The sequence below is a fragment of the Tachysurus fulvidraco genome, chromosome 1 (genome assembly GCF_022655615.1).
Source record: "Tachysurus fulvidraco isolate hzauxx_2018 chromosome 1, HZAU_PFXX_2.0, whole genome shotgun sequence".
NCBI classification, from domain to species: Eukaryota; Metazoa; Chordata; class Actinopteri; order Siluriformes; family Bagridae; genus Tachysurus; species Tachysurus fulvidraco.
The window spans coordinates 28,081,379-28,105,796 of NC_062518.1; the positions used below are offsets into that span (position 1 = coordinate 28,081,379).

Below are 24,418 nucleotides of genomic sequence, written 5' to 3' on the forward strand. Positions count from 1 at the left end.
ATATTTTAACATGTTTGTCTCACTTAAATGTTTCAGATCATCAAACAAATTTAAATATTAGTCAAAGATAACACAAGTAAACACAACAGGCTGTTTTTTAAATGAAGGTTTTTATTATTAAGGAAAAACAAAGTCCAAACCTACATGGCTCTGGGTGAAAAAGTGTTTAAAATATAACTTAACTGTGGTTTATCACACCTCAATTTCTCTTGCCACACCAAAATTAACCCAAGAGCACAGCGACGACTCATCAAAGATGTCACAAAAGAACCCACAAACAACTTCCAAAGAACTGCAGACCTCACTTGCCTCCGTTAAGGTCAGTTTTCATGACTCCACCATAAGAAAGTGACTGGGCAAAAATGGCCTGCATGGCAAAGTTCCAAGACAAGGTGCTGAGCAAAAAGGACATAAAGGCTCGTCTCAGATTTTCCAGAAAACATCTTGACGATCCCCAAAACTTTTGGGACAATACTCTGTGGCCTGACGAGACAAACATTAAATTTTATGAAAGGTGTGTGTCCCATTTCATCTGGTGTAAAAGTAACACCGCATTTCAGAAAGAGAACATCATACCAACAGTAAAATATGGTGGTGCTAGTGTGATGGTCTGGGGCTGTTTTGCTGCTTCAGGACCTGGAAGACTTGAATAATGGAACCATGAATTCTGCTGTTTACCAAAAAACCCTAAAGGAAATGTGAGGCCATCTGTTCGTGACCTCAAGCTGAAGCGAAGATACAGACATGATCAGGTTTTGTGTAAAAAAAAAAAAAATAAATAAATAAAAATAGAATAACCTAATCAAATGTACATCTAGAAACCACTTCCCAGTGAAGGGGACACACAAATAAAAAAGAATATTTATTGAACAAAAGGGGTTAATCTCACAAAAAAAGGACATTTGACTTGTGCAGAGGTATGTGAAGCCTTTTATTTAGTAGCTTGTGGCACCTCCTTTTGCAGCCATTACTTCAACGTCTTCAGTAACCACTGACCAGTCTCTCATCTGTCTTTGGGGATTTTTGCCTCCTTGAAGAACTTGGAATAGGTTAGAAGGAAATTCAGGTCTAGCCACAACATTTCAATTGTTTTGAGATCCGGACTTTGACTAGGCTAATCAAGAGTGTGAACCTTCTTTCTTTTAAGCCAACCCTTTGTGGATTTGCTTGAATGCTTAGGGTTGTTGTCTTGCTGCATCACCCATTTTCAGCCCAGCTTCAGCTCTCTGACTGACCGCAAGAGATTCTCTTCAAGAATTTTTGATAGGTCTGAGAAATAGGTCAAGTTTCGCTGAATAATATGGAGTCGCCCTGGCCCGAAGGCAGAAAAACAGCCCCAGACCTTCGCATTTCCACCACCATGCTTCACTGTTCGGAGGAGGTTCTTTACCTGGATTTCAGTGTTTGCTTTTCTCCAGACATGGTGGTTTTGATTATGACCAAATAAATCTATTTTGGACTCATCTGTACAAAGAATGGACTACCAAAAGGCCCCTGGTTTATCCAAATGCTCTCTGGCAAAGTTGATTTGTTCTTTTTTGAGAGCAGAGGCTACTTTCTAGCATCCCTCCCATAAATTTCACTCTCACAAGGTGATGTGTGGGTCGGCCTTTACCTCATTTATTATTTTTCTAGTGCTTCTTGATAGTTTTGAGAGTGGTGGTCATGCTGAATGCCTTCCATTTGTAGGTAACTTGTCTTAGAGTGAATGGATGGAGTTGGAATCTCTTGGAGTCTTCTAGCCTTTCCCAGACTGATGGGCTGTCATCACCTTCTTCCTGATGTTCTCAGATATCTCCTTTCCTCTAGGCATTGTTGAGTCCTTGGCACTACAGTAGTTTCTTTGGTTTCCTCTCTCTTTTAATCGGTGTTGCCCAACCACTTTCCAAAGGATGTCTAATTTAATTGGTCTGCTTAACTGATGAATTAAACACCCAAATGTGCTTCACCTGAATCTGTTACCCACATGACTTTACCGATGCAGATTGGGCTTCACTTACTTTTGCACATACAATAATTCAATCTTTCATGTAGTTTTTTTTTTGCTACTCACAAAATTCCCCGTAAAGAAACATATATGCAATTGATCAACATGCATCTAACATTTAATTTATAAAAAGCAGGTGGTGATAAAATAAGAAAACCATTGTAAAATCAAGGACTTTGAGTTGGAAGCAGGAAAAATGAGTGAGCATAAGGATCCGACTGATTTTACCTGATTGGTTCAGTCTCCAAAACAGCAGGTCTTGTAGCATCAGAACAGGCAGTTCATTGCAGCTTGCTGTGTATGGGGCTGTGTAGCTGCAGACCATACTGACCCTCGTCTACCAGAGAATGCACCTACAATGGGCATTTGAGCATCTGAACTGGACCGTGGATCAATAAAAAAGGTGGCCTGGTCTGTTAAATTTTTTTCACGTTTTCTTTTATATCACACAGATGGCTGTGTGTGTGTTTGTGTGTTTGTGTCTGTTGCTTACCTGGGAAGAGATGGCACCATGATGCACTATGGTAGGAAGGCAAGCTGGCAGAGGTAGTGTGATGCTCTGGGCAATGATCTACTGAGAAACCTTGGCATTTATGTTGGTTACTTTGACAAGTACCACCTACCTAAACAGCATAACAGTATAAGTCATGCAAATAAATATCAAGAGCTTCAATTAATATTGACTGTGTTATGGTTATTGGTGTCATATGAACTAAAGTATTAAAAAAAAACTGCTGATCGGCAGTATTTTTTTTTAGCGTTTAGACAGAATGGTGTGACAGTGAGCTGTAGTTCTGTAAGTTAAATAAAAACTCTTTGCAACCAAGCTGAACATAGCAGTATTTCAGTATCTACAATGACTGCATTGGGTTCCATTCTTGTTCACCGAGTTCTGGAATGTTAAGCATGAAACATTACAAGTGACAAAAATACTACATGGTTCAACGTTCACTATATACAGTCAGATCCATAAACGTACAACCTTTGAGAGATTATTGTTGCTTTAGCTATGCTAAGGTCTAGAGTTGATTTCTTTTATGATGTGTGCAACTCTCCAGTAAAGTGAGCCATTGATAGACTAAAGAAAATCTATACAAACTCATCAGAGAGACAGCAAAAAAGATTAGCAGGTGTCAGATCAACTGATTGGTACATTCTTAAAAAGAAAAGAGAGAGCTGTAAATATAGAAAGTTAAAAACAAGAAGAACAGATTAGACTCTAAAGGCTTGTATAGCTCTGGTATCTAGTATGGTATGAGTATGGGTCACTGTACTTAGCCGTATGTCACTTCACTTCACTTTAGTATCATTGGGGTTGAATCCATATAGTCTGAAGACTGGAGGATATTACAGCAGCAAAGGAGGCACTGAATTAAGTTGAAAGGGATATTCAAATAGGACAAGATCCTGGATACAGGCGGCCAAAATTAGTTTCCTCCGCAGGGTGGCTGGGTGCTCCCTTAGAGATAGGGTGAGGAGCTCAGTCACTCGGGAGGAGCTCAGAGTAGAGCCGCTGCTCCTCCACATCGAGAGGAGTCAGCTGAGGTGGCTCGGGCATCTGTTTCGGATGCCTCCTGGACGCCTCCCTGGGGAGGTGTTCCGGGCATGTCCAACCGGGAGGAGGCCCAGGGGAAGACTTAGAACACGCTGGAGGGACTATGTCTCTCAGCTGGCCTGGGAACGCCTCGGTATTCCCCCGGAAGTGCTGGAGGAAGTGTCTGGTGAGAGGGAAGTCTGGGCATAGTCTGCTGCCCCCGCGACCCGGGCCCGGAAAAGCAGTAGAAGATGGATGGATGGATGGATGGATGGGATATTCAAATAGCATACACGAGTAAGACACTCAGGTGTCTGTCAAAATTTTGGCCATTGTATAACAAAAACATGGATTGTGCAAATGTTTGCTGTATTCCAGGAGAGAAAGAGCTTTGCACTTTATCTGGCTTATACTGTACATCATTTGGGTGAAACCTTTATCCAGAGAAACTTATAATTTATCTCAGTTCTATGCATTGAGGGTTAAGGGTCTTGCACAGCGGACCAGCAGTGGCAGCTTTGTGGATTCAATCTCACAACATTCTGATTGGTACACCAATACCTTCACCAGTAGACTACCACATTGCCCTAGCTTTGGCTTGATTGGCTGGATATTGGTGGTATTTATTTATTATGTCCATTTTTTTTCCTGAGTAGATTTTTTTTTTTTAGAAATTGCTAGAACCAATATATTTGCTTATACAGATACTTCTATTTTTTTCTTTTCTTTTTATGTCACAGATGTTTGAAAAGCATTGCATGTTGTAGTTCTTTATGGTTGTGTATGCGACAAATAAAATTTGAATTTAGAAAATAACCACTAAGAAGACTCTTAAGATTCCTTCAAAAAGATTTTGAATGACTTGCTGAGCAGCACAGATTAACCTTCAACGGTTCATTAAACCAACATAGAAATACGTTTTTTCGGGACATAATCATGCTAAAAGTGCACAAAATCTCTGATTTCCTTATACATCTTAACCCATGTTATTAGACTTTTAAAGGAAGCTACAGCTTCTGTTATCAAGTGAATAATTTTATATTACATTTAATTAAATGAATATTTCTCTCGAATCAAAAAGCAACCACAATTCATCATGCAAACGATGCTGAATTATTAAAAAGAAACAAAGATTAACGATGACCGAGCAACCAGTTAATAAAAAAAAACATACCTTCATTGTTCATGCCATAAGAAATTAATATTGACTCATATTTATTGTTTAATATTCACGTTTCCACACACTGATAGAACAAGTATGCATGGATACCTATATCTTATTTACAATAATGTAATCTTTAAAAACACCAGTCTTTACAAAGGAGGCATAGTAACAGAGAGCCAAAAGTCCAGAGGGCAGGATAGCAGCACATGTATGTATGTGTGTGTGTGCAGTATGTGTGTGTGTGTGTGTGTGTGTGTGTGTGTGTGTGTGTGTGTGTGTGTGTGTGTGTGTGTGTGTGTGTGTGTGTGTGTGTGTGTGTGAGAAGAGGTGCAGAATTAGCATTATTAGCTTCATAGTTCTCTAGTGATTTTCTGTTTTCTAGATCTAATTTTCTCTTACTACACATTTAGTCTTTGCAATGAGCCTGAACCTAAAGTGAACTTGGAACGAATGTCAGATGACGGAACGACGGAAATTTGTGCCTGTGTGTCATCTGCACCACAAGTGTTGTGGCATTCAAGGAAATGTAAATTTTTGACAAGTCGATAACTCGGTCCTGACAGGCTAAAATACAAAAAAGTATGTTAGCCACAGATTTTGGCAGTTCACAGGCAAAACACTAAGGGTTATGCGTTACGTGTCGATACGTAAGTCTCTGTGTGGACGAATCACCTCTTAAACCCATAATTACAAACTAAAATTGTTGTGTACTATAATAATATTTGGAATGATACACAATCCTGGAGGGTCTACAACATATCTAACTTTCTGTTTGAAAGATGTTTCACATATTCCCTTGATTTATAATAACAAAATTCTATGGGTTGCCATGGCAACATGATAGAACATTACAGTACGTTATCTCTCACTATTAAAGGAGCAGTTTGTAATTATTCAAGCCTTTTGCAACCTGTGAGGATGACCACGGTGAATCTATGAATCTGGAAACACTGATGAACCTCCTCTTCCTGTAGAACTACACTAAAATGATGGGATGATTCCATCATAAGTTGGTTTTGTAGCTTTGTTTTCAGAACATCTTGTCAGATGGAGCTCATTTCCAGGCTTGAATTATCAAGACATGCTTGACATGAAGATACTAGCCAAATCAATCAAAAGGCCATATTATTGCACATCACATAGCTTTGAAGTTCTATCATCAGTCTACGAACACACTGAAATGTTACAAACTGCACCTTTAAACGTTCACCACGTTTGTTTTCACCAATGTAGATCGAAGTTGGCAAAGATTCTGGACCTGAAACTAAGTTTTGTAAAAGTGTAGATTTTGTCTGTTGCAGTCATTGGTTGTGTTTGTGTGTTTGTTGTGCATTACTCCTCTATGTAAGGATCTGTCTCCCAGTCTGTCTCTTCTTTTTTCTCTTCTCTTTCAACAGAGTGTTGTCTTTCACACTCGTGATATCGTTCTTGTTGTGATCTCTGCTGTCCGCTTTGCTGGCCATTGCGCTCGCTGTGATCGTGCTCTCGCTCCCATTCCTTTCCTCCCTTTCCATGATGATGATGGTGGTGATGATGGTTAAGTTGAACAGGCTGATCTTCCTCCTCTTCCTCCTCCTCGTCCTCCTCCTCTTCTTCATCTTCTTCATCTTCTTCTTCTTCTTCTTCTTCTTCTTCTTCTTCTTCTTCCTCTTCTTCCTCTTCCTCCCCTGTGTGTCGTGTGTGTAAGTGTGTGGGTGGATCTGATTGTGTGTGAGTGGCATGTGGCTTTGCACATGCAGAGTCTCTGCTCTCCAGCGTCTCTTGCCTGGAGAATATGTGTGCTGTGCGACTGTGATGGTGGTGGTGATGATGGTGATGATTGTGATGTTCAGTCCGCGTGGACGAAGAGCAGTGGTGTATGTGCGGTGCTCTTCGCTCACTCTGTAAGACTGTCTGTTCTTTAACAGCTTCCTCCTGATCGTCATCCTCCACTTGGTCCAGGCTCTCTTGCTTTTGCAGGCGATGATGGTGACGGTGGTGATGGTGATGGTGGTGATCTAGAGAACTCTTCCTCTCTCCTAGTGACTTTTCAGCCTTCTGCACATCCCCTGTTCCCTGGGTTAGCAAAGACATGCACACATCAATTAGTGGTTAAACACACAAGTCACGACTCACATCATTGTACACTGGGCATGCGTCTATCTGCTTCACCCCCATAGTCACTTCAATACAATGCTGTAAAAATCACACTTACAGTACACAACACACCGATGACCCTTTTCTACTGACAAGGTTCTGGTGCTGGAATCATTCCACATTTTTCCAGTGTGTAAAAAAATCTGTTCAGTTATGTCATTAAAATGTTGCTGGTCTGGAACCAAGGAAACATTAACGTAAGGCTCCTTAAAGCAGGGAATATTTGGGGCAAGGTTTTTTTTTTTCATGAAGACATGAAAATGACAAGCTGTTGAAAAAAAAATTAACGTAACTTAATTCTAAATTATGTTACAGGAAAGTAAAAAGCTAATTAATGGACAACAGCCTTTAAGCATTTAAAAACAACTAGTGTGTGATCAGATGTGAACGTATTTGACTTTAGGTGGAACAACATGCTTTCAAAACCAGATGTGCTTGTGCAGATGTTTGTGTGCATGGTTTAAAGCTGATTAGATAATAGTTTGGTGCTTAAACAGGTTTGCTCTTAAAAAAAAAATAATAATAAAAATAAATAAACGCACCAGCTCCAGCACCTTGTGTTTCAGGAGGTTATGTGCTTTATCAATACAGAACATGAGACCACTGCAAACCACGCACAGAATTTCAGTCAGCTTTCTCAAACTCAGAAATGCCACATCAGTGTTTAGTCAGAAGTAAGCAGGCCTGTTACATATAGCTTGCCTGTCACTATAGTTTGTACTGTACATTTTAGAGTTGATTCTGAATGTAAGAATAACTGACAGTCTCTACTTCTTCTCTCATCACCAGCACACCCACACTCACCATAGACAAAGCTATGCATCTGTTGCCTCCTCAGACTGAACAAAAGCCCCAGCAGGCAATAAAAAGATCATTATTTTCAGAATATAACATACTGACACACACACACACACACACACACACACACACACACACACACACACACACACACACACACACACACACACACACACACACTGTATAATGCTTTGCATGAGTATTCACCCCTGTTGAACTTCTACTTTTTGTAGTGTTACAACTTTAATATTGAGATAATTTGGATATTGATACACATGTAATAAATCTACACAAAATAGCACATAATCCTTAACCCCAGTTATTAGTACTTACCTCCTCGCTGTGAATCCACTAACCCAGCTCACAATTTTTGGTTCCCAGAACATCCATTTTTAAGGTTTGTTTTTGGTTAGCCAGTGAAGTTTTCTTTACAGGAACTGAACAGTGTTTTTAGGTTTTGCAGAAATCCCCCGTTAACGTTGTGTTAATGTTCTCCTAATCTCAGATTTCATGATTTATTTGTAGATAACCATTAGGAAAGGTTCTGTATAGGTTTTATTTAGGTTGTTACAAAATAACAATCTGGGAAGGTTTGTGTTTGATTATAAAATAAAACCTATAAAGAACGTCCACAGAACGTTTTTTTTTTTTTTTTTGCTTCCAAATGAAATGTTGGGTGAATGTTCTGTGATTGCTGGGAAATTAGTTCTGGTGCAACCAGTTGCAATCAGAAGTGACATAATTAATTAAATGCTCCTGTAAGAACCCAGAGTTTGTTAGTGAACGCCTAAACAAACACCATCGTGCAGAACAAGAAAAAGTCCCCGACAACAAACAAAGCAACATTAATTCACCATTAAAAATTTGCACAGAATTCAGTGTCTTCCCGGATGGCTTTAAGGTGTAACATGACCTCAATGTAAATACAACAGACTTGTTCTGGGAGGCCCCGGAATTTATTTTAAAGACCTAAAAAACCCCCGCAGCATTACGAAGACTGAGGAGTAGGTCAGTCTTCTCAGTCATAACCTCAGTCATAAATTTGGCCATAAAAATATACCAACTCCTGAACATCCTATGGCGTACCAGTTAATCCTTTATCAAATATGTAAAGAACACCATCAGAGAATGAACCTAAGGACAAAGATGACTCTGAAGGAGCTGGAGAGAAGCTCCACAGCTCAGAGGAGAGAAGCTGTTCATAGGACGGTCATTAAGGAACCATTCTGACCTGTAAAAAAGTTCTGTTTCTTACTAACTAAACTCATCACCCTGAGAGCATCCCAACAGTGAAGCCATGGTGGTGAAAGCATCATGCTGATAGCTACCCTTGCTTCTCTGACTATTCCCCTCTTTCCTGCTCAATGATGAAGATGTTTGGGGATGTTTTGGACTTCTTTGATTGATCCTGGTTTTCTAGAACCTTTGCACACCCGATCTTCAACATTCTAAACTATTTTTAACCTATTAATGGCATATAATAATGTAACTACATGAATTATTACATCGATGGAGTTACAATGGTTTTAAAGCCAAGGAGAAATACATGAGTGATTCTGTGAGTGATCCTATGCGGTACTTCACCACTCAAAGCTTGTGACAGTGTCAATTCCACTCTGCTCTATCTTCACCGTGGCCTTGAGTCTTTTCTCTTACTCCCTGTCTGTCTCATCTCTCATTCTTGATCTTTTCTGTCACTTTCATTTCCACCACCATAAGCCCTGGAGCATAGTCTTGTGCCTGTCTGAATTGTTTCTATTTCCTTCCTTCTTATTTTTTTTCCCTTACAGATGACCATCCCCACTTCATCATCATCTTGTCTCTTTCTTAATGCTGGTGTAGGAGTAGGATGTAGACGTTTAGTGCACACCTGCAGATTAGACAGAGGATCAGGAGTGTCTGATTGTGCGGCAGTGAGATTCTCTAACTGAGGATTGGCCGGAGTGCAGCTGGCCGGGTGTGTGGATTTCCAGTAAGCTTCCAGATAGTCGGCTATGTGCTCGCAGGCATCCTCTAACTGATTCTCATCCAGGATGATGTCGAAAAGGTCCTGAAAATAGACGTTGTATTTGGGGCAGAGAAGAGACAAATGATGAATGAATGATTAATGGCATAACAGCAGGGAGAAAGGAAGGATTAAAGAGGGGAGAAAAGAAAAAGAACTATAACAAGATAAACAGAAACGAATGTAATTTTCATCAAATATTCCTTATTTAATCTGTTAAAAAAAAAAGGACACTGCACTATTAAAACAGCATTTAAAATTTTCAAGTGAATTTTGAGAAGCGTATCTGTCTGTTTTGGTGTAAGAAATGTGTCAGAAATAAGGAACCTATTTAGGAATTTTACAAATTTATTTAGGATGTATCGAAAATCAGAAATTAAATTCCCAAATATTTTAGTAAGTAAAGTAAGACAGGAAGATTTAGACTACCCCGCTCACATACTCTAGGGGTGCATGCTGTAGATAAAAATAGCATACTTTGGCCTGGGAAAACCCTTCACTCAACTATATATAGTATAGTAAATATATAGTTGTGAGAATTGCAGGCTTTCCTTTGTACATGCATCTCAGTAAGTGTGTAGCATGTTATAAAGTCTGATTACCCCAGAAAAGTGAAAAGAGAGAAAATAAGGAAAAAATATTAATATTTTAGCTTCACTATGGCACAGCAGCATTGTGAATGGTGTTTGATTCTCTGCTTACAAACTGAAATATTAATGTTTATATAAATTTTACTACAACACAGATATCTGAGAACTTCTCTGTGTGAAAAAATCTCACGGCCAGCAATGTTTTAATCGACTGACTTCCTTGCGTAGGTGTAAAAGTGTCCTATAGGCAACAATACACAATTATTATTATTATTATTATTTTGATCAAAATTAATTTTTAGTGACTTGGCTGAATTCAGTCCCATTTGATTGATGTTTATAAAATGTTATGTATTGCAACATGCTTAACCTCAAGGTTGCAAAATTATAGATTAAACTGAAATTATTTAACCAGAATTGGTTGTGTTTGGGGATTTATGCGAATGCCACCGTTCATTTGTTGAAAAATAATTAAATAACAGCCTTGACAGAGTCGGTCAGACGCTCAGCAAACACAACACCACAATATTGTAACACGCTACTGTTAAAGTTCAAACAAAAGCCCTATTCTCACACACATATTTGGTTTAGTCTCAAATCTATACTAATTGTAAAAACTAAAATTCTATGTCTGTATGCATACGTATATGTCTATACTCACCGGAGGGCACTGAGCCAGTTTGTCTGCTGCCACCATCTGCACATTGAGGTGTTTCGCTTGTGACTTTCCTCTAGATTTTATTAATCTTTGTAAAACCTGAACACACACAAACACAATATCGGTATAGAAATCACACAATACCAACACATCCCCAAAAGTGATCACACCGGCATAGACATTCAGTAAATTTCAGTACATATTACTGATAGAATTATAACTATAGTAACTTTATTATTAAGTCTGTGAATGCAGTATTAATACTTTTAGTTCCTAAACAAACATTTTTGTTCCTTTTATACTGTGTTTGAATCGTATCACTGTCATTTTATATCACAGTGTCTTGTTAGATTTACCGTGAGACTAAACTTATTTTATAGTCACACTTTTTCAATGGCACCCAGATGAGGATGACGTCCCTTTGAAGTCTTGATTCCTCTCAATTTTTCTTCCTCAAGGAGTTTTTTAATTGCAATCTTTACCGTCTTTCTGATTAGGGATACAGTACATTTAAACGTATAAGTTCTATCCTAATTTGATATATTTCTGTAAAGCTGCTTTGTGACAATGTTCATGAAAGCCGGATGTACTAAGAGACGTACAGTATATATAGAGGGACAAACCGAGCGTGTGTGCCTGTGTACCTTTGGAGACGCTATCTTGACGTAAACGATGATTGGCGCGAGCGAAGTCTTGCCCAGCTGAGACGGATGGTTTATAGTGTCAGCATCCAGAACCACCAGCTGCAGTGTGCGTGCCAACTCAAAGATCCTCTCAATCTCACTCTGTACCTCAGCTAACACACAAACACACAAACAAACGTAAAGCATCACTTACTACAACACTGCTCATGTCAGTATCCTACTCACGCAAGTTTCCATTCATGTAGCTCTTCTCGACGAGAGGGATGTTTTTATTAATTACAGCAGTACAAACCACAATTCAGCGTTATGAAACTTATTATACGTATTAGTGATTTCTTATAGGTATCGGTCTGTTTTATGAAATCTGCATACGAAGCTTATTGTCATGTACATAAACCGTGTTGAAAGCATCTACTGTACAGTTCCGCTACAGTTATATGCAGCCACACAGACATAAAAAAGTGACATAGTGGGAAATATTTAATGCATACATTCATTGCAAGACATTATTACCATGTTACGGAAGGTACTACGAGACATAATTTTGAGAGTTATATAAAGTTCAAGAGCCCCTAATGTAGTTAATCAATCTATGTAAAAACTAGAAGTATCCACATTTGAGTAAAGTTTTTTTTTGTAGCTATGTCGTTCTAACAAATTTCCATATGCCACACAATCAAATACTGAGTACTGTATAATAGATTTGGGGAAGCTGATGTTTTGAGAGTGTGTTAATCGTGAGTGTGTGTGTGTGTATATGTGTGTGTGCACATTGCGTGCTTTTATCGTGTGTGCTCAATGCCGATTGTACCGAAGATTGCCAGGAGTGCAATCAGGAGGTCATGCCACAAGGAATGCCTTTGATCTTAATCATGGCTCACTAATCAAGCCAAACTAACAATCATAACAGTCTTCCTGCTCTCCCTGTCTTCCATTCACACACTTTAGTTTCTGCACCTTCCTCATTGTGCTCAATATTCTTTCGTCTTGATATGATATTAGAAGCCTGATCTTATAATACATAAAAATGCCACATTATGAACAGAAGAAGAATAAACCTTTATTTTATCACATATACATAACGGCACAGTGAAGTTTCGTGCTTCACATATCCCAACTTTGGAGGTTGTGGTCAGAGGGGAGTGTCAGCCATGATGCAGTACCCCTTGATCAGGGATGGTTAAGGGCCTTGCTCAAGGACCCAACAGTGGCAACTCTGCAGTCCTGGGGCTTGATCACCAATCCTCCGGAATCCTCAACAACCCAGACCCTTACATATTTGAGTCTCAACTTTTTTTTTCTTTTCTTTTTGTCACATTTCCCAGCTTATTATCAAGCCATGGTGCATCAGGGACCTAACACTGATAGCTTGGAGGTTTGAACGCTGCACCTTGACCACTGAGCCACAACAGGGGAACATATTTAGGTTATACCATTCGCAAGTTTTTTTGTCAGTCATAAAGTAAAGCTATTCATTTTGTACCAAATTTTCATCTCATATATTGATTAAATGATAAGAGAATTTTTCTAGGAAAAAGAAAGGCTACGTGTTCTATTAGATAACCATGTACCCTTAGGCCATCAGGCTCCTCAGTGTCCAGCTTACAAATCTCTTAGACTCCATAAAGACTTATTTACTCCATTGAAACTGCACACTGCAGTTTATTACTACATGTAACCCACCTGCACGTTAATTATTCAGTTCCCATTTTGAAAAATTTGCACTTTCTGTATTGTTACTACATGTAACAATCACACATCATGCTACTACATTTAACATGTAAACATATAGCACATGATATTCTATTAAGTCTTTTTTATTAAGTTCTCAAACTTGTATTAAAAAAACCTTTGAATTGAACCTACAAAATAAAGTAGTAAGAAGTATGTTAGTCAATTAGACTAATATATTTTAATCAATAGTGAATATATTCACTTTTTGCTGCTGTGGGATGTGTCACCAGTCACGCTAGTGGTAAAAAAAACAGTGGTAGCTGGTAAAGAAAATCTAATTGTAATATTTCAGACTAAATGACTTCTACAGTCAACTGAACATTGTGTAAGACTATGCTTATGTGTTTAATTTGTGTTGCTTTAATGAAATATTTTTAACTTGTATTTTATATCTAATATCATGTTATGTAAAGCTTACTGCTCACGTTAGTTTTTGCTTCAGAAAAGCTTGACTAGTCCAAAAGTTTAATGAATTAGGCCGACTGTTGACTAGTACACAATAAGAGTCATGCAAGCCCTTATAAAGACTATACCTCTTTCATATCCAATATATATATATATATATATATATATATATATATATATATATATATATATATATATATATATATATATATATATAAAAATATATAACAGTAGGAAAGAGAATTGACATAGATTGGTATCTTGTATGCTAAGAGAACCACTGAATTATACTAAAGGCCAACATCTGATGCCAATCTTTTTTTAGACATAGGACTAACTTACAGCAAATGCAGCAGATAGGCCTTGATTTTAATCAGCCCTGTGAAATTCGAGTGGTCAGAGTAGGCAGTGAGACATAGGCGGTCACTACACTACAAGATAAGTGAGAATTTGAGAGTAGTATTTAAGTAGGACGTTACTGCAGTATTATTTTTTGCAAGTTCTTATGAACCAAATGCAATATATCATCAAACCATATTTGTCCTACAGGCCTTGAGTTTGACACACCGAGTTAGGACAAAAGCCTGTGTGTCCTACTTTCCAGTCATGTTTTTAGGTTGTTCGGATATTGTCACTTTCTTAACCTTGTGGGGAAAAAGATGGCTGGAACATCCTTAAGAAGACCATTGATCATTTCCTATGGCTTTCACAGTAGATGAACACATGCTTTATGAACAGTCAGAATCACTGAAGTCATACACAATGGCGATTTCCCAAGACAAATGTAAGTCTGATGTAAATGTAAGTCCAGGCACACAAAAACAAGTACATAATATACACAAACACACACTCACCACACACATGCACTTACCAAGATTGGAGCGCGTATTGGAGCGTTCAATGATGGCCTGTTTACTGGGGTTATTCAGGACAGATCGCTTGGCTAGAGAAATGTCTGCTGTTACCCGAGTGATTGATATCCTAGGACGAGAGAGAGGAAAAGAGAGCGCATGTGCACAAGCCATTTAAGAAAATGACTTCCCAAAAATAATTCTACAAGAGGAAAAAAGTGACACTGCAGTATGTACAAGCCAGAACTTCAATCACTTAGAATGAAAAAAAAAATGCATACATTTATTATTCAGTCTGCACTTCAAACTGTGGTTGCTGAAATCCAATACTGTCATTTATGTGAACTAATTTTAATGGGTAAACAATGTTACTCTATTGCTCTATTGCTCATAACTTGCTTTTATTTCTGCACACACACACAGCTGTGTTGTCTGCACTGGGAAGAGGCATCGGTCCTGTTCCGGGAAAACACTCAGGCTAGGAGAAGGCGCAGGCATGCAAGCCAGCCTTGTGCTTATGGTCCAGCATGGCCAATTAAGGCAATGAGACAAGACTATTTAAAGTAGCTCCACACACATACACACAGTAATACATAAACTACCCCAAAGAAGGACCAGTTAGGACAGGAGCTTTCAGATAAAAAATGACTTTGATTTAGCTCTTACCTTCCTTCAAATCTGTGCTTCAGAAAGTCAAATAATGCTTTCTGCATCATGTCTGTCACCTATACAAAAAAAATTAAGTATGATGTGAATGTAAATAAGAGACACAGAATAGACATACAGTAAATGCACACGTAATGGTACTTACATTATTACTGAAGCGTATTATTACTGAAACTGGTCAGTGTACATATCTTTATATATGGAGTATATTTGTAATATATGTATCTCTTATAATGTATGATAAACCTATAAGGAGTTTACACCTGATGTTCATTCAAATTGAGCATCAAGCATTGAAACCAGCATGCGGTCAGAAAAACATCCTCCGTTGCATAGACTGCCTGGAAATCTTACTGCAACACTGTACACTGCAATTCTGGCAAGATTTATGATGCTTCATAAATATAAATATAAATTATTCAACAATGATTTATAGTCATTGTTGAAGAATCTGACCTCATAGCCCTTGAGTGAGGGTCCCACCAGAACCACAGGCCTCATGGAGGGCACTACGTCATATGGGGGAATGTGCTCATTCTGGAGAGTGCAGAAAACCACATTATTCTCCCTCTCCCGCACTCAACCCGTCATGCCCAACCGCACACACTCACACACACAACACACTAAACTTATATCACATTCAGTATACATGTTAATTAAAACACATCACATTACCAGGGTTTACCAATCCCAATCCACTGGACCCCATGTGCTGCATATTTGATTGGTTTTCCTGCACTAAACACACCTGATCCAGGTTAGGTAGTGCTTGTTGATCCTGTTCAATCAGGGATTTTACAGAAAACAACAAATGTATAGAACATTGAGGTCTCTGTTATTGGGATTGAGAACCACTGTTGTATAGTCACACCAAATCCCAAAAAAGTTATATACAATTTTTTTTATATATATATATAACTCTTTTCCTGCCTATTTATGCCTAGTAAGGCATTACGATTTGAAGTAGAAAAAGTCCACCATGACTAAACTAGTTCCTGACACGCTTTTCAATCTTTCAATGAAGCAGAGAGTCTACTTCATCAACATGTGCTTGAACTGTAACATCTAATTAACATTCTGTAATGTAAGACTGAACTTTATTCACATCACAAATTAATCTTCTTAATTAAGCTTCTCAGCCTGAAAGTGGAACAGAATAACTAAGCTGAGATTGATGTGTGTATTTATAAAGATCTCAGTTCTCTGGTGAACGATACAGTTATATAGGGCAAAATATGATATAATGGCATCAACAGTGGGCTTCAATTATCAAGCTGGATGCAAATGAATTTAATCATAATTAATCTGTAGGCGCATTCACACGGGCAATGTGGTATGGGGAAAATGTACTTATCCTGCAAGAGTGACCTGATTTTCTGTAAATTTGCATATAAGGAGTCTCACTAGTGTGAATTTTATCACGTTTGTATAACTTAAAAGAAAGCAATTCAAATCAAATTCATCAATTAACAACATTAAAACAGAGATAATCTGTATCTGTGGTAGCCATATCGCTGCAGTGGCTGAGCTGCATTACTAGGTGATTTTGTCCACTTATCTAATACAACATATCTAACACAAGAACAGGTCTTCCTTATAAGTGTGATCATGCTTTATTGTTTCAGATATTTAACAGTAAAGATGATCACTTTAATCTATCAGAAAAACAGCAGAACAACACAGACATCACAAATTTGATCAAAAGCACGTACACGTTTCGGTATCAACGACACAATCAGTGCATTGAACAATTCACAACAAACATGTGTTAGTCAAGCAAGCAAGAAAATAACATTCTTTTGTAACACAAATGTGAATGGGAACTCAATACAAAACAATAAAAAAATAATCCAAACTTGAAGTCAGGTCCTGAGGGTATTTTCAGTATAGCTGATGTTGAGGATTGATGATTGATGAAACAAACTTTAAAATGATTCCAGGCTTAAATTGCATGTGAACTGATTGAGAATTTAAATTAGCCATTATCTGAGGTCCCATTCATTGTATCACACACTCACATCTACATCAAAGCTAGACTAGATTGACAGATTAGTGGGACGGAGAAAAACACACAGCAAGCCAGAGACTCCAGTGGGCCTGTCAGGCTTCAGGAGACTCCTTATAGCAGCCTAACTTACCGACTTCAGCTTCTGTTTAGCTGAGAGAGGAAGTGAAGGAGAAGGACAGAAAGGAAGTGAAAGCATTAAGTAAAAGAAGAGCGCAGAAGAGGATAGCAGAGTGGGAATTTGAAGTCAGAAATTCAGACAGAAGGGAGAGCAGAAGGGGAAAAGTCAGGTTATCGGTTATCTAGGCGAGCATGCTTATTGCTCTCGTGCAGTCAAACAGACAGAGATGCTGCATGGGCAGACAGTTGGACACACACCGCGTGGTGTTGGAGAGACATACAGTACGACCGTATGAAAGAGTGCGAAAAACGGGATGACCCGCCTCTCAGGTTACCTTCTTAAAGAAGGGCATTCGTTTCTCACGGGTTAAAGTGGATATGACTTGGTTTGGGCTGGCTTTTGGAGAACGCTGCTGGGGAGGTGGAGGAGGTTCAGGCTCCTCCGACTCTAAACCCACAGCGTCTATGTCAATGGCTATACACAGATATAGACATATAGAAACAGTTATATATGAGACTACACAAACTTTACATATATTGATCCTAATGAATATATAATAAAGTGCCAATGGAGATGCAAATCCACAATCTAATTTTCTTCCAAAGATTCCAAAATCATAATCCATAAACCAACAATACATGACTTCAGCATCTTATCTCACATGATGAGTGTATCCTGGATGCAGATGCTGCATGGGACACCAAACCATCACACTATTTCCATTGAAATTTTCTTTATTTAAGTGTCCACCAAATATTATGTAATTCAATACATAATATACGATATGTAAGGATGTGTAATCAATGGGTTTATTGGAGGGTTTTTTATGTGTTCATTGGATAATTAAAGGTTTGTTTACAAATAGGAGAGAAAAAAAAACGTTAAAAATCTTAAAGATTCCTCAAAATGAAAAACCGAAGAACTTACGAGTTAGAGATTTTCTCAGTACTTAAAATTTTTTAATTAAAATAGGTACTGATTTGCAATGCTAATGTTTTAGATTTAACCTAGATTTTTTTTTTATCAGTCAGAAATGAGTTGTAGAATGTGGTCAACTTTGCCCATACTACAAAAAATGGCATCTTAGCAAGTGAAAATATCTTGAATATAATCAAATGTATCTAATATTTCCTACAAGATTAGAATAAACCAAATATGCAATTAATTAAACCTATTTCTATAAATTTATACTCATTACAAGCTTGAAATAGTTATTTCCTGCACTTTTATTTGTAGAAAACAAATTACAGTAGAAGAAAAAAATGTGAAGTTTCAAGTGAGTAAAAAGCCTAGAAGTAGGTTAAATAATCTAATAATAATTTTACTCCTATAATAGGAGTTACTAGACAAATGTAACCGTATGCAAGACATTTTCTCTTGAAATTAAATATTCATTAAATCTGTATTATTTTCCACTAATTTTTTTAGGTCATGCCAAATAAAATGTGCTCCTGTGGAAGACCTGGCAGCTGAGAGTGCACAACATGGCATGGAAGTTTATAGCCTAAAGATGGATGAAGGATGTGATGTTTACTTGTCTGGGAACAAGTAAGAATTATTTATCATTTAGCTGGAAATAAAAATACATTATATAAAGAGCATGTAACTCTAGAGCCACAATAAACCTTTATATATTACACATTGAATTTAAATGTTTTTATAGTTTGATAACTATATATATATATATATATATATATATATATATATATATATATATATATATATATATATATATATATATATATATATATATAAGAAAAAAAAAAAAAACTAACCTGAGGAGGGAGGAGTAGACTTTCGAGAGCTTGGGACAATGTCCCCTAAACTGGACAAGGAGTTAGCTCCCAATTTGCTACAAAAAGAAAGAGAAAAAAATTGATTGTGACAAAGTTAGCAGCTGACATTTCAGCAGCACAATAAGTCTACATAAATAAATAGCAGGTTTAATTTAGTATGCTGTCATCTATTCCAGTCTGCTGGGCTGTGTGTGTGTGTGTGTGTGTGTGTGTGTGTGTGTGTGTGTGTGTGTGTGTGTGTGTGTGTGTGTGTGTCTGCATTTGCCTGATGGGGAATTTGCTCTGTTTGGCTCGTTGCTCCTGGCGGATTCGTAGGCTTTCTAACTTCACTGGACTGGGGATGAAACCGATCTCACATCCTTCCTTCACCAAGCGGCCGATCCACCAGTCATTATTGAATTTCTGCCAAAAGCACATATAGAAGCAGTAACTCAGCATCATTATATACATCAGCTCAATAAATATACACACAAAACCATTAGCGCTGTGTTAGACACACAGTAAATTACAATTAATTGTGTGTGTGTCTGTGTGTGTGTTTATCTCTGTTGTGCGTGTGTGTGTGTTTATCTTTGTTGTGTGTGTATTTATGTCTGGTGTGTGTGCCTGTGTGTATGTCTGATGTGTGTGTGTGTGTAGTGTGTGTTTGTCTGGTGTGTTTGCGACTGTGTGTGTTTATGTCTGGTGTGTGTTTGTGCGCATGTGTGTGTGGGCTTATTTATGACTGACCTCTTTTACATGTAGAAAATCTTTAGCTTCAAATGAAATGGCCATGCCAGGCACGGGGACATCATCTTCATGGGAAGCACTGTAGCTAACATTTGTACGAACAGCAAATGCTACTGGTTTTGTCTGCTCAGGATAAAAGAAAACAAAACAAAAGGAGAGAGAGAACAGTGATACAGTAAGTAACTAACTTCATTAAGTTAAACCCAACTTAAATCTCACAGCAGAATAATGTAAATTAGAAATATCTGTATGTCTTTCAGTTATCCTGACCTCACCACATGACCAAACTAACCTGGGAACACTGTTACTGTTACCACTGATTCAACAAGTGGACTCTGAAACCTTTATAACATTCAATTCCTTTTATTTATACCACAGAATGGTAAGAAATACTGTAAGTTTGAACTAGAAACTGATTTGGAGTCCAACAAGAACTGTCTATTTAACAAAATTAACAAAGTTAACTGTTTACCTGTCGTGAATAGTGTACTATATGACTACTGTTCTTGAGGCTACCGCAAAACCTTATTTCTTATTACTTATTTATCTTCCAGCAAACTTGTCACCTGAAGAAACGTGTAGGATTTCAGTATTATATAATTCATAATCTCATCATTTTATGTAACAATAGCAAGAGCTGTCAAATCATACAGCCATAACAACCAAGACTTCCCAAGCCTGTCTCACAATATTAATAATACAGTGTCATAAAATACTTTTGTAACAGTTAAAAACAACATGCCAGAGTTAAAATTATACATGGATCCAATAATTTTATTGTTTGTTATGTGCTATAGATACCGTGTAGACCAATTAGGATGAACTTCATCACAAAACTACCTCAAGTAGTTCAACAGTGTCATCGCTGTGTAAGAAAAAGCTTTTTTTAGTCAGTGTGTGGCTAGACGCCATTGCGCCTGCTCTAAAAATAGAACTCAGTCAGAGGAACCGGGGGAGCCTGACTCACTCATGAGTCATGAGTGAGTGCTAACATTTACGTTATCAGTGCTCACGAGCACTAACTAACACAACACGATGTTAAAAAGCAGGGAAGAAGTCAAGATAGGCTAATTGGTAAGAATTTCAAAAGCTGAAGGCTATTGACACACTTAGAACGCCACTACATACAATACTAAACAAAAGGACTGTGTGCTCTGTACAGGTCAATTGTACATATTTTGCCACAATTTTTAAGTAGATTTTTGGCAAGACAATAGCAGGAGTACTGATAACTTTGTTGAATCAGCATATGAACTATATAATACCACTATTAATACTACTGCAATTAAATACCTTTATAACCGTTCCACTGAAAATAATCGATACAGCATGCTAGTTCTCATTTTTTCTTCTCCTCCTGCAGTGGACCATTATTATTCCTATGCCTGTCTCCTTGATATTCCTATGCTCACAGTACAGCTAGTAAAGCTTTAAAACAGAGAGTGGAAAACACAATATACCGCTATGTTTTCTGTTTCTTACTATAAACAACCAGCTGCCACTAAAATGTAAAAAATAAGGAATATTATCATTTTGCCATTGAGGTGGTGAGATAGATAGATAGATAGATAGATAGATAGATAGATAGATAGATAGATAGATAGATAGATAGATAGATAGATAGATAGATAGATAGATAGATAGATAGATAGATAGATTTGTTTGGCATACTGCAATAACATATAATAGCTGATCCATTCATTCATTCATTCATTCATTCATTCATTCATTCATTCATTTTCTACCGCTTATCCAAACTTCTCTGGTCACGGGGAGCCTGTGCCTATCTCAGGTGTCATCGGGCATCGAGGCAGGATACACCCTGGACGGAGTGCCAACCCATCGCAGGGCACAACCACAGGCTCTCATTCACTCACACACCATACCATAGACTTAATACTTATAAGAAATCTGGGTACAGATGGTATCTGTTTTGTATTATTTAAGCACATAAAACTAATAGCACCCCCAATAGGAAAAGCATTATGTTTTGGAAAACAGACCGTACTGTACAAAACAAAGACAAAATGCAGAAATGTGGATCTGTACTTTATAGGAACACTGTGTTTGCATCATGATGTGAGAGAAAAGCTTAAGTTATTAAGATTTATTGCTTTATTTACATTTCCTGGCATTACCGGTTTCCTGTTCCAGGCCTCATCTCAACACTAGAATTCTCACGGGCGTGCTGGTGTAACCGAGGCACCAATCAATCAACAGATGGGAGCGTTCTCGGTGCACCAATGTTTGTGGAAGATGTAAAAACCAGGATGGCAAAATTCCCCTGACTGTTGTAGCTTTTTTTTTTTTTATGTTTAATATAGGTTTAATATGCTGAGTGTTTTAAAACAAGGGGTTTATAAATAACTTGGGTTGACAAGAAGGACAAGAGAGAAGAGTAACCTGTGTTACATGTAAGAAGAGACTTTGGTAATATCATTTTACAATTCATTTCACCTAAATTATAATAAATCAGACCAAAAAAAAAGTGACTGCAATGCACTGTATGGTTGGAATTGGATTATAACATTGCCTCGTTTTTGTATAAAAAAAATGTTAAAATGTGTAAAATGAGGACTTAATCAGAAGAAGCGTCAAAGTTCAGTATTTAATACCTGACCAACATACACTATAAAATGGAACTGGATGTTTGACTGTAGTTTTATGACAAATTGAGAATCGATGTCCCTTAAATGACCTTAGCAGTGAGTGAACACAAATAAGAGGATGACAGGAAGGCTGTCAGCAGTGCAGTACATAAATCAAGAGACTTTGATGGACAGACATACATATAACTGTGACAAATCTGTGCCTCTTAGTGTGTGTGTGTGTGTGGGGGGGGTGTCTGAGAGAGAGAGAGAGAGAGAGAGAGAGAGAGAGAGAGAGAGAGAGAGAGAGAGAGAGAGAGAGAGAGAGCAAAATAAAAAAGAGAAAATTAGTGTCACTAGCATCCCAATTATGGCCTACACACACACACACACACACACACACACACACACACACACACACACACACACACACACACACACACACACACACACACACACACACACACACACACAAAACTACTTTTCTGCTCTGGATCACTGGGTAAGACTACTGATGTCAGCTCTTCTCTTTCTGTCTGTCCGTCCTTTTTGACCTTCCCATCCCCCTCCTTTCTTACCTTACAAAAACCTAATCATTTACCCCAATGCAAACATTACCTTTAAACCAAGAGAAAACACACTTAATATAATTAATATCTGTATCCATCTGATATAAAATATAAATATTTACTAATATTTACTGATGCTTCTTTTATTTTTTTTATTTTTACATGCCCCTCTTTCTCACAGACCATCTGTTATGCAACTCAGGCTTCCATAATATATGCAGTACTGACCAGGCAGACAGGGCACGCCATTCTGTGTGTGTGTGTGTGTGTGTGTGTGTGTGTGTGTGTGTGTGTGTGTGTGTGTGTGTGTGTGTGTATGTGTGTATATGTGTGTGTGTGCACGAGTGTGTGCAAGTGTGTGTACGAGTGTGTGTGTGTGTGTGTGTGTGCGCGAGGGTGTGTGTGTGTGTGTGTGTGTGTGTGTGTGTGCGAGTGTGTATGTGAATGTGTGTGTGAGTGTGTGTGTGTATGTACGTGTGTGTGTATGTGTGTGTGTGTGTGTGCGAGGGTGTGTGTGTGTGCGAGAGTGTGTGTGTGTGTGTGTGCGAGTGTGTGTGTGTGCGAGTGTGTGCGAGGGTGTGTGCGCGAGTGTGTGTGTGTGTGTGTGTGCGAGGGTGTGCGCGAGTGTGTATGTGTGTGTGTGTGTGTGTGTGTGTGTGTGTGTGCGAGGGTGTGTGTGTGTGCGAGAGTGTGTGTGTGTGTGTGTGTGTGCGAGTGTGTGTGTGTGCGAGTGTGTGCGTGGGTGTGTGCGCGAGTGTGTGTGTGTGTGTGTGTGTGTGTGTGTGCGAGGGTGTGCGCGAGTGTGTATGTGTGTGTGTATGTGTGTGTGTGTGTGTTTGTGTGTGTGTGTGTGTGTGTGTATGTGTGTGTGTGTGTGTGTGTGTGTGTGTGTGTGTGTGTGTGTGTGTGTGTGTGTGTGTGTGTGTGTGTGTGTGCGAGGGTGTGTGTGTGTGTGTGTGTGTGTGTGCGAGTGTGTGTGTGTGTGTGTGTGTGTGTGTGTGTGTGTGTGTGTGTGTGTGTGTGTGTGCGTGCGAGTGTGTGTGTGTGTGTGTGTGTATGTGTGTGTGTGTGTGATGGGGTGTCAGTTGCTGTACTGGCTTTTGTTTTTATGTTTTTATTTCTTGCTCTATACAAGAATAGAAATCTCGGGAAGTGGGTTGGTGTTGTGCGGTGGTGGTGGGGAACAGGATTATCTGAGATAGTCTGACTGAGTCCAGAGTACATCAGAGACAGGATAACATGGAATGCAAGAAAAAAAAAGTCCAAGCGAGTAAGTGATCAGATATGATGTTAGTGGCACAAACAAAGAAGGCAATCGTTAATCTCATTTATCCGGAGTAACATCCTGGTCAGGGTCACAATGGATTAAATTAGGCTAATGGTAGATTAATAAAGATGTCATAGAATTATGTCATTTTATAATAACTACATTTTAAT

At 38.3% G+C, this 24,418-nt stretch overlaps 1 protein-coding gene across 6 annotated transcripts in view; it reads right to left on the minus strand.

Moving 5' to 3' along the window:
- Nucleotides 1–4,918: 4,918 nt before the first annotated feature.
- The window catches only part of cacnb2a (calcium channel, voltage-dependent, beta 2a), a 59,884-nt gene continuing 40,384 nt past the window's right edge, over nucleotides 4,919–24,418 (minus strand). For 3 of the 6 annotated variants that reach the window (XM_027169402.2, XM_027169405.2, XM_027169403.2), the window contains 11 exons: nucleotides 19,825–19,947; nucleotides 19,361–19,497; nucleotides 19,075–19,151; nucleotides 17,634–17,773; nucleotides 15,630–15,710; nucleotides 15,174–15,232; nucleotides 14,528–14,637; nucleotides 11,518–11,669; nucleotides 10,877–10,972; nucleotides 9,491–9,670; nucleotides 4,919–6,741 (listed from right to left, as the gene is read on the minus strand). In XM_027169402.2, the coding sequence (XP_027025203.2) occupies nucleotides 6,019–6,741; nucleotides 9,491–9,670; nucleotides 10,877–10,972; nucleotides 11,518–11,669; nucleotides 14,528–14,637; nucleotides 15,174–15,232; nucleotides 15,630–15,710; nucleotides 17,634–17,773; nucleotides 19,075–19,151; nucleotides 19,361–19,497; nucleotides 19,825–19,947 (1,878 nt within the window). In that variant the 3' untranslated portion in view covers nucleotides 4,919–6,018. Of the gene's footprint in view, nucleotides 6,742–7,626; nucleotides 7,662–9,490; nucleotides 9,671–10,876; nucleotides 10,973–11,517; nucleotides 11,670–14,527; nucleotides 14,638–15,173; nucleotides 15,233–15,629; nucleotides 15,711–17,311; nucleotides 17,332–17,633; nucleotides 17,774–19,074; nucleotides 19,152–19,360; nucleotides 19,498–19,824; nucleotides 19,948–24,418 lie in introns of all 6 variants that reach the window. The other 3 variants (XM_027169404.2, XM_027169406.2, XM_027169408.2) reach the window with 2 other exon arrangements.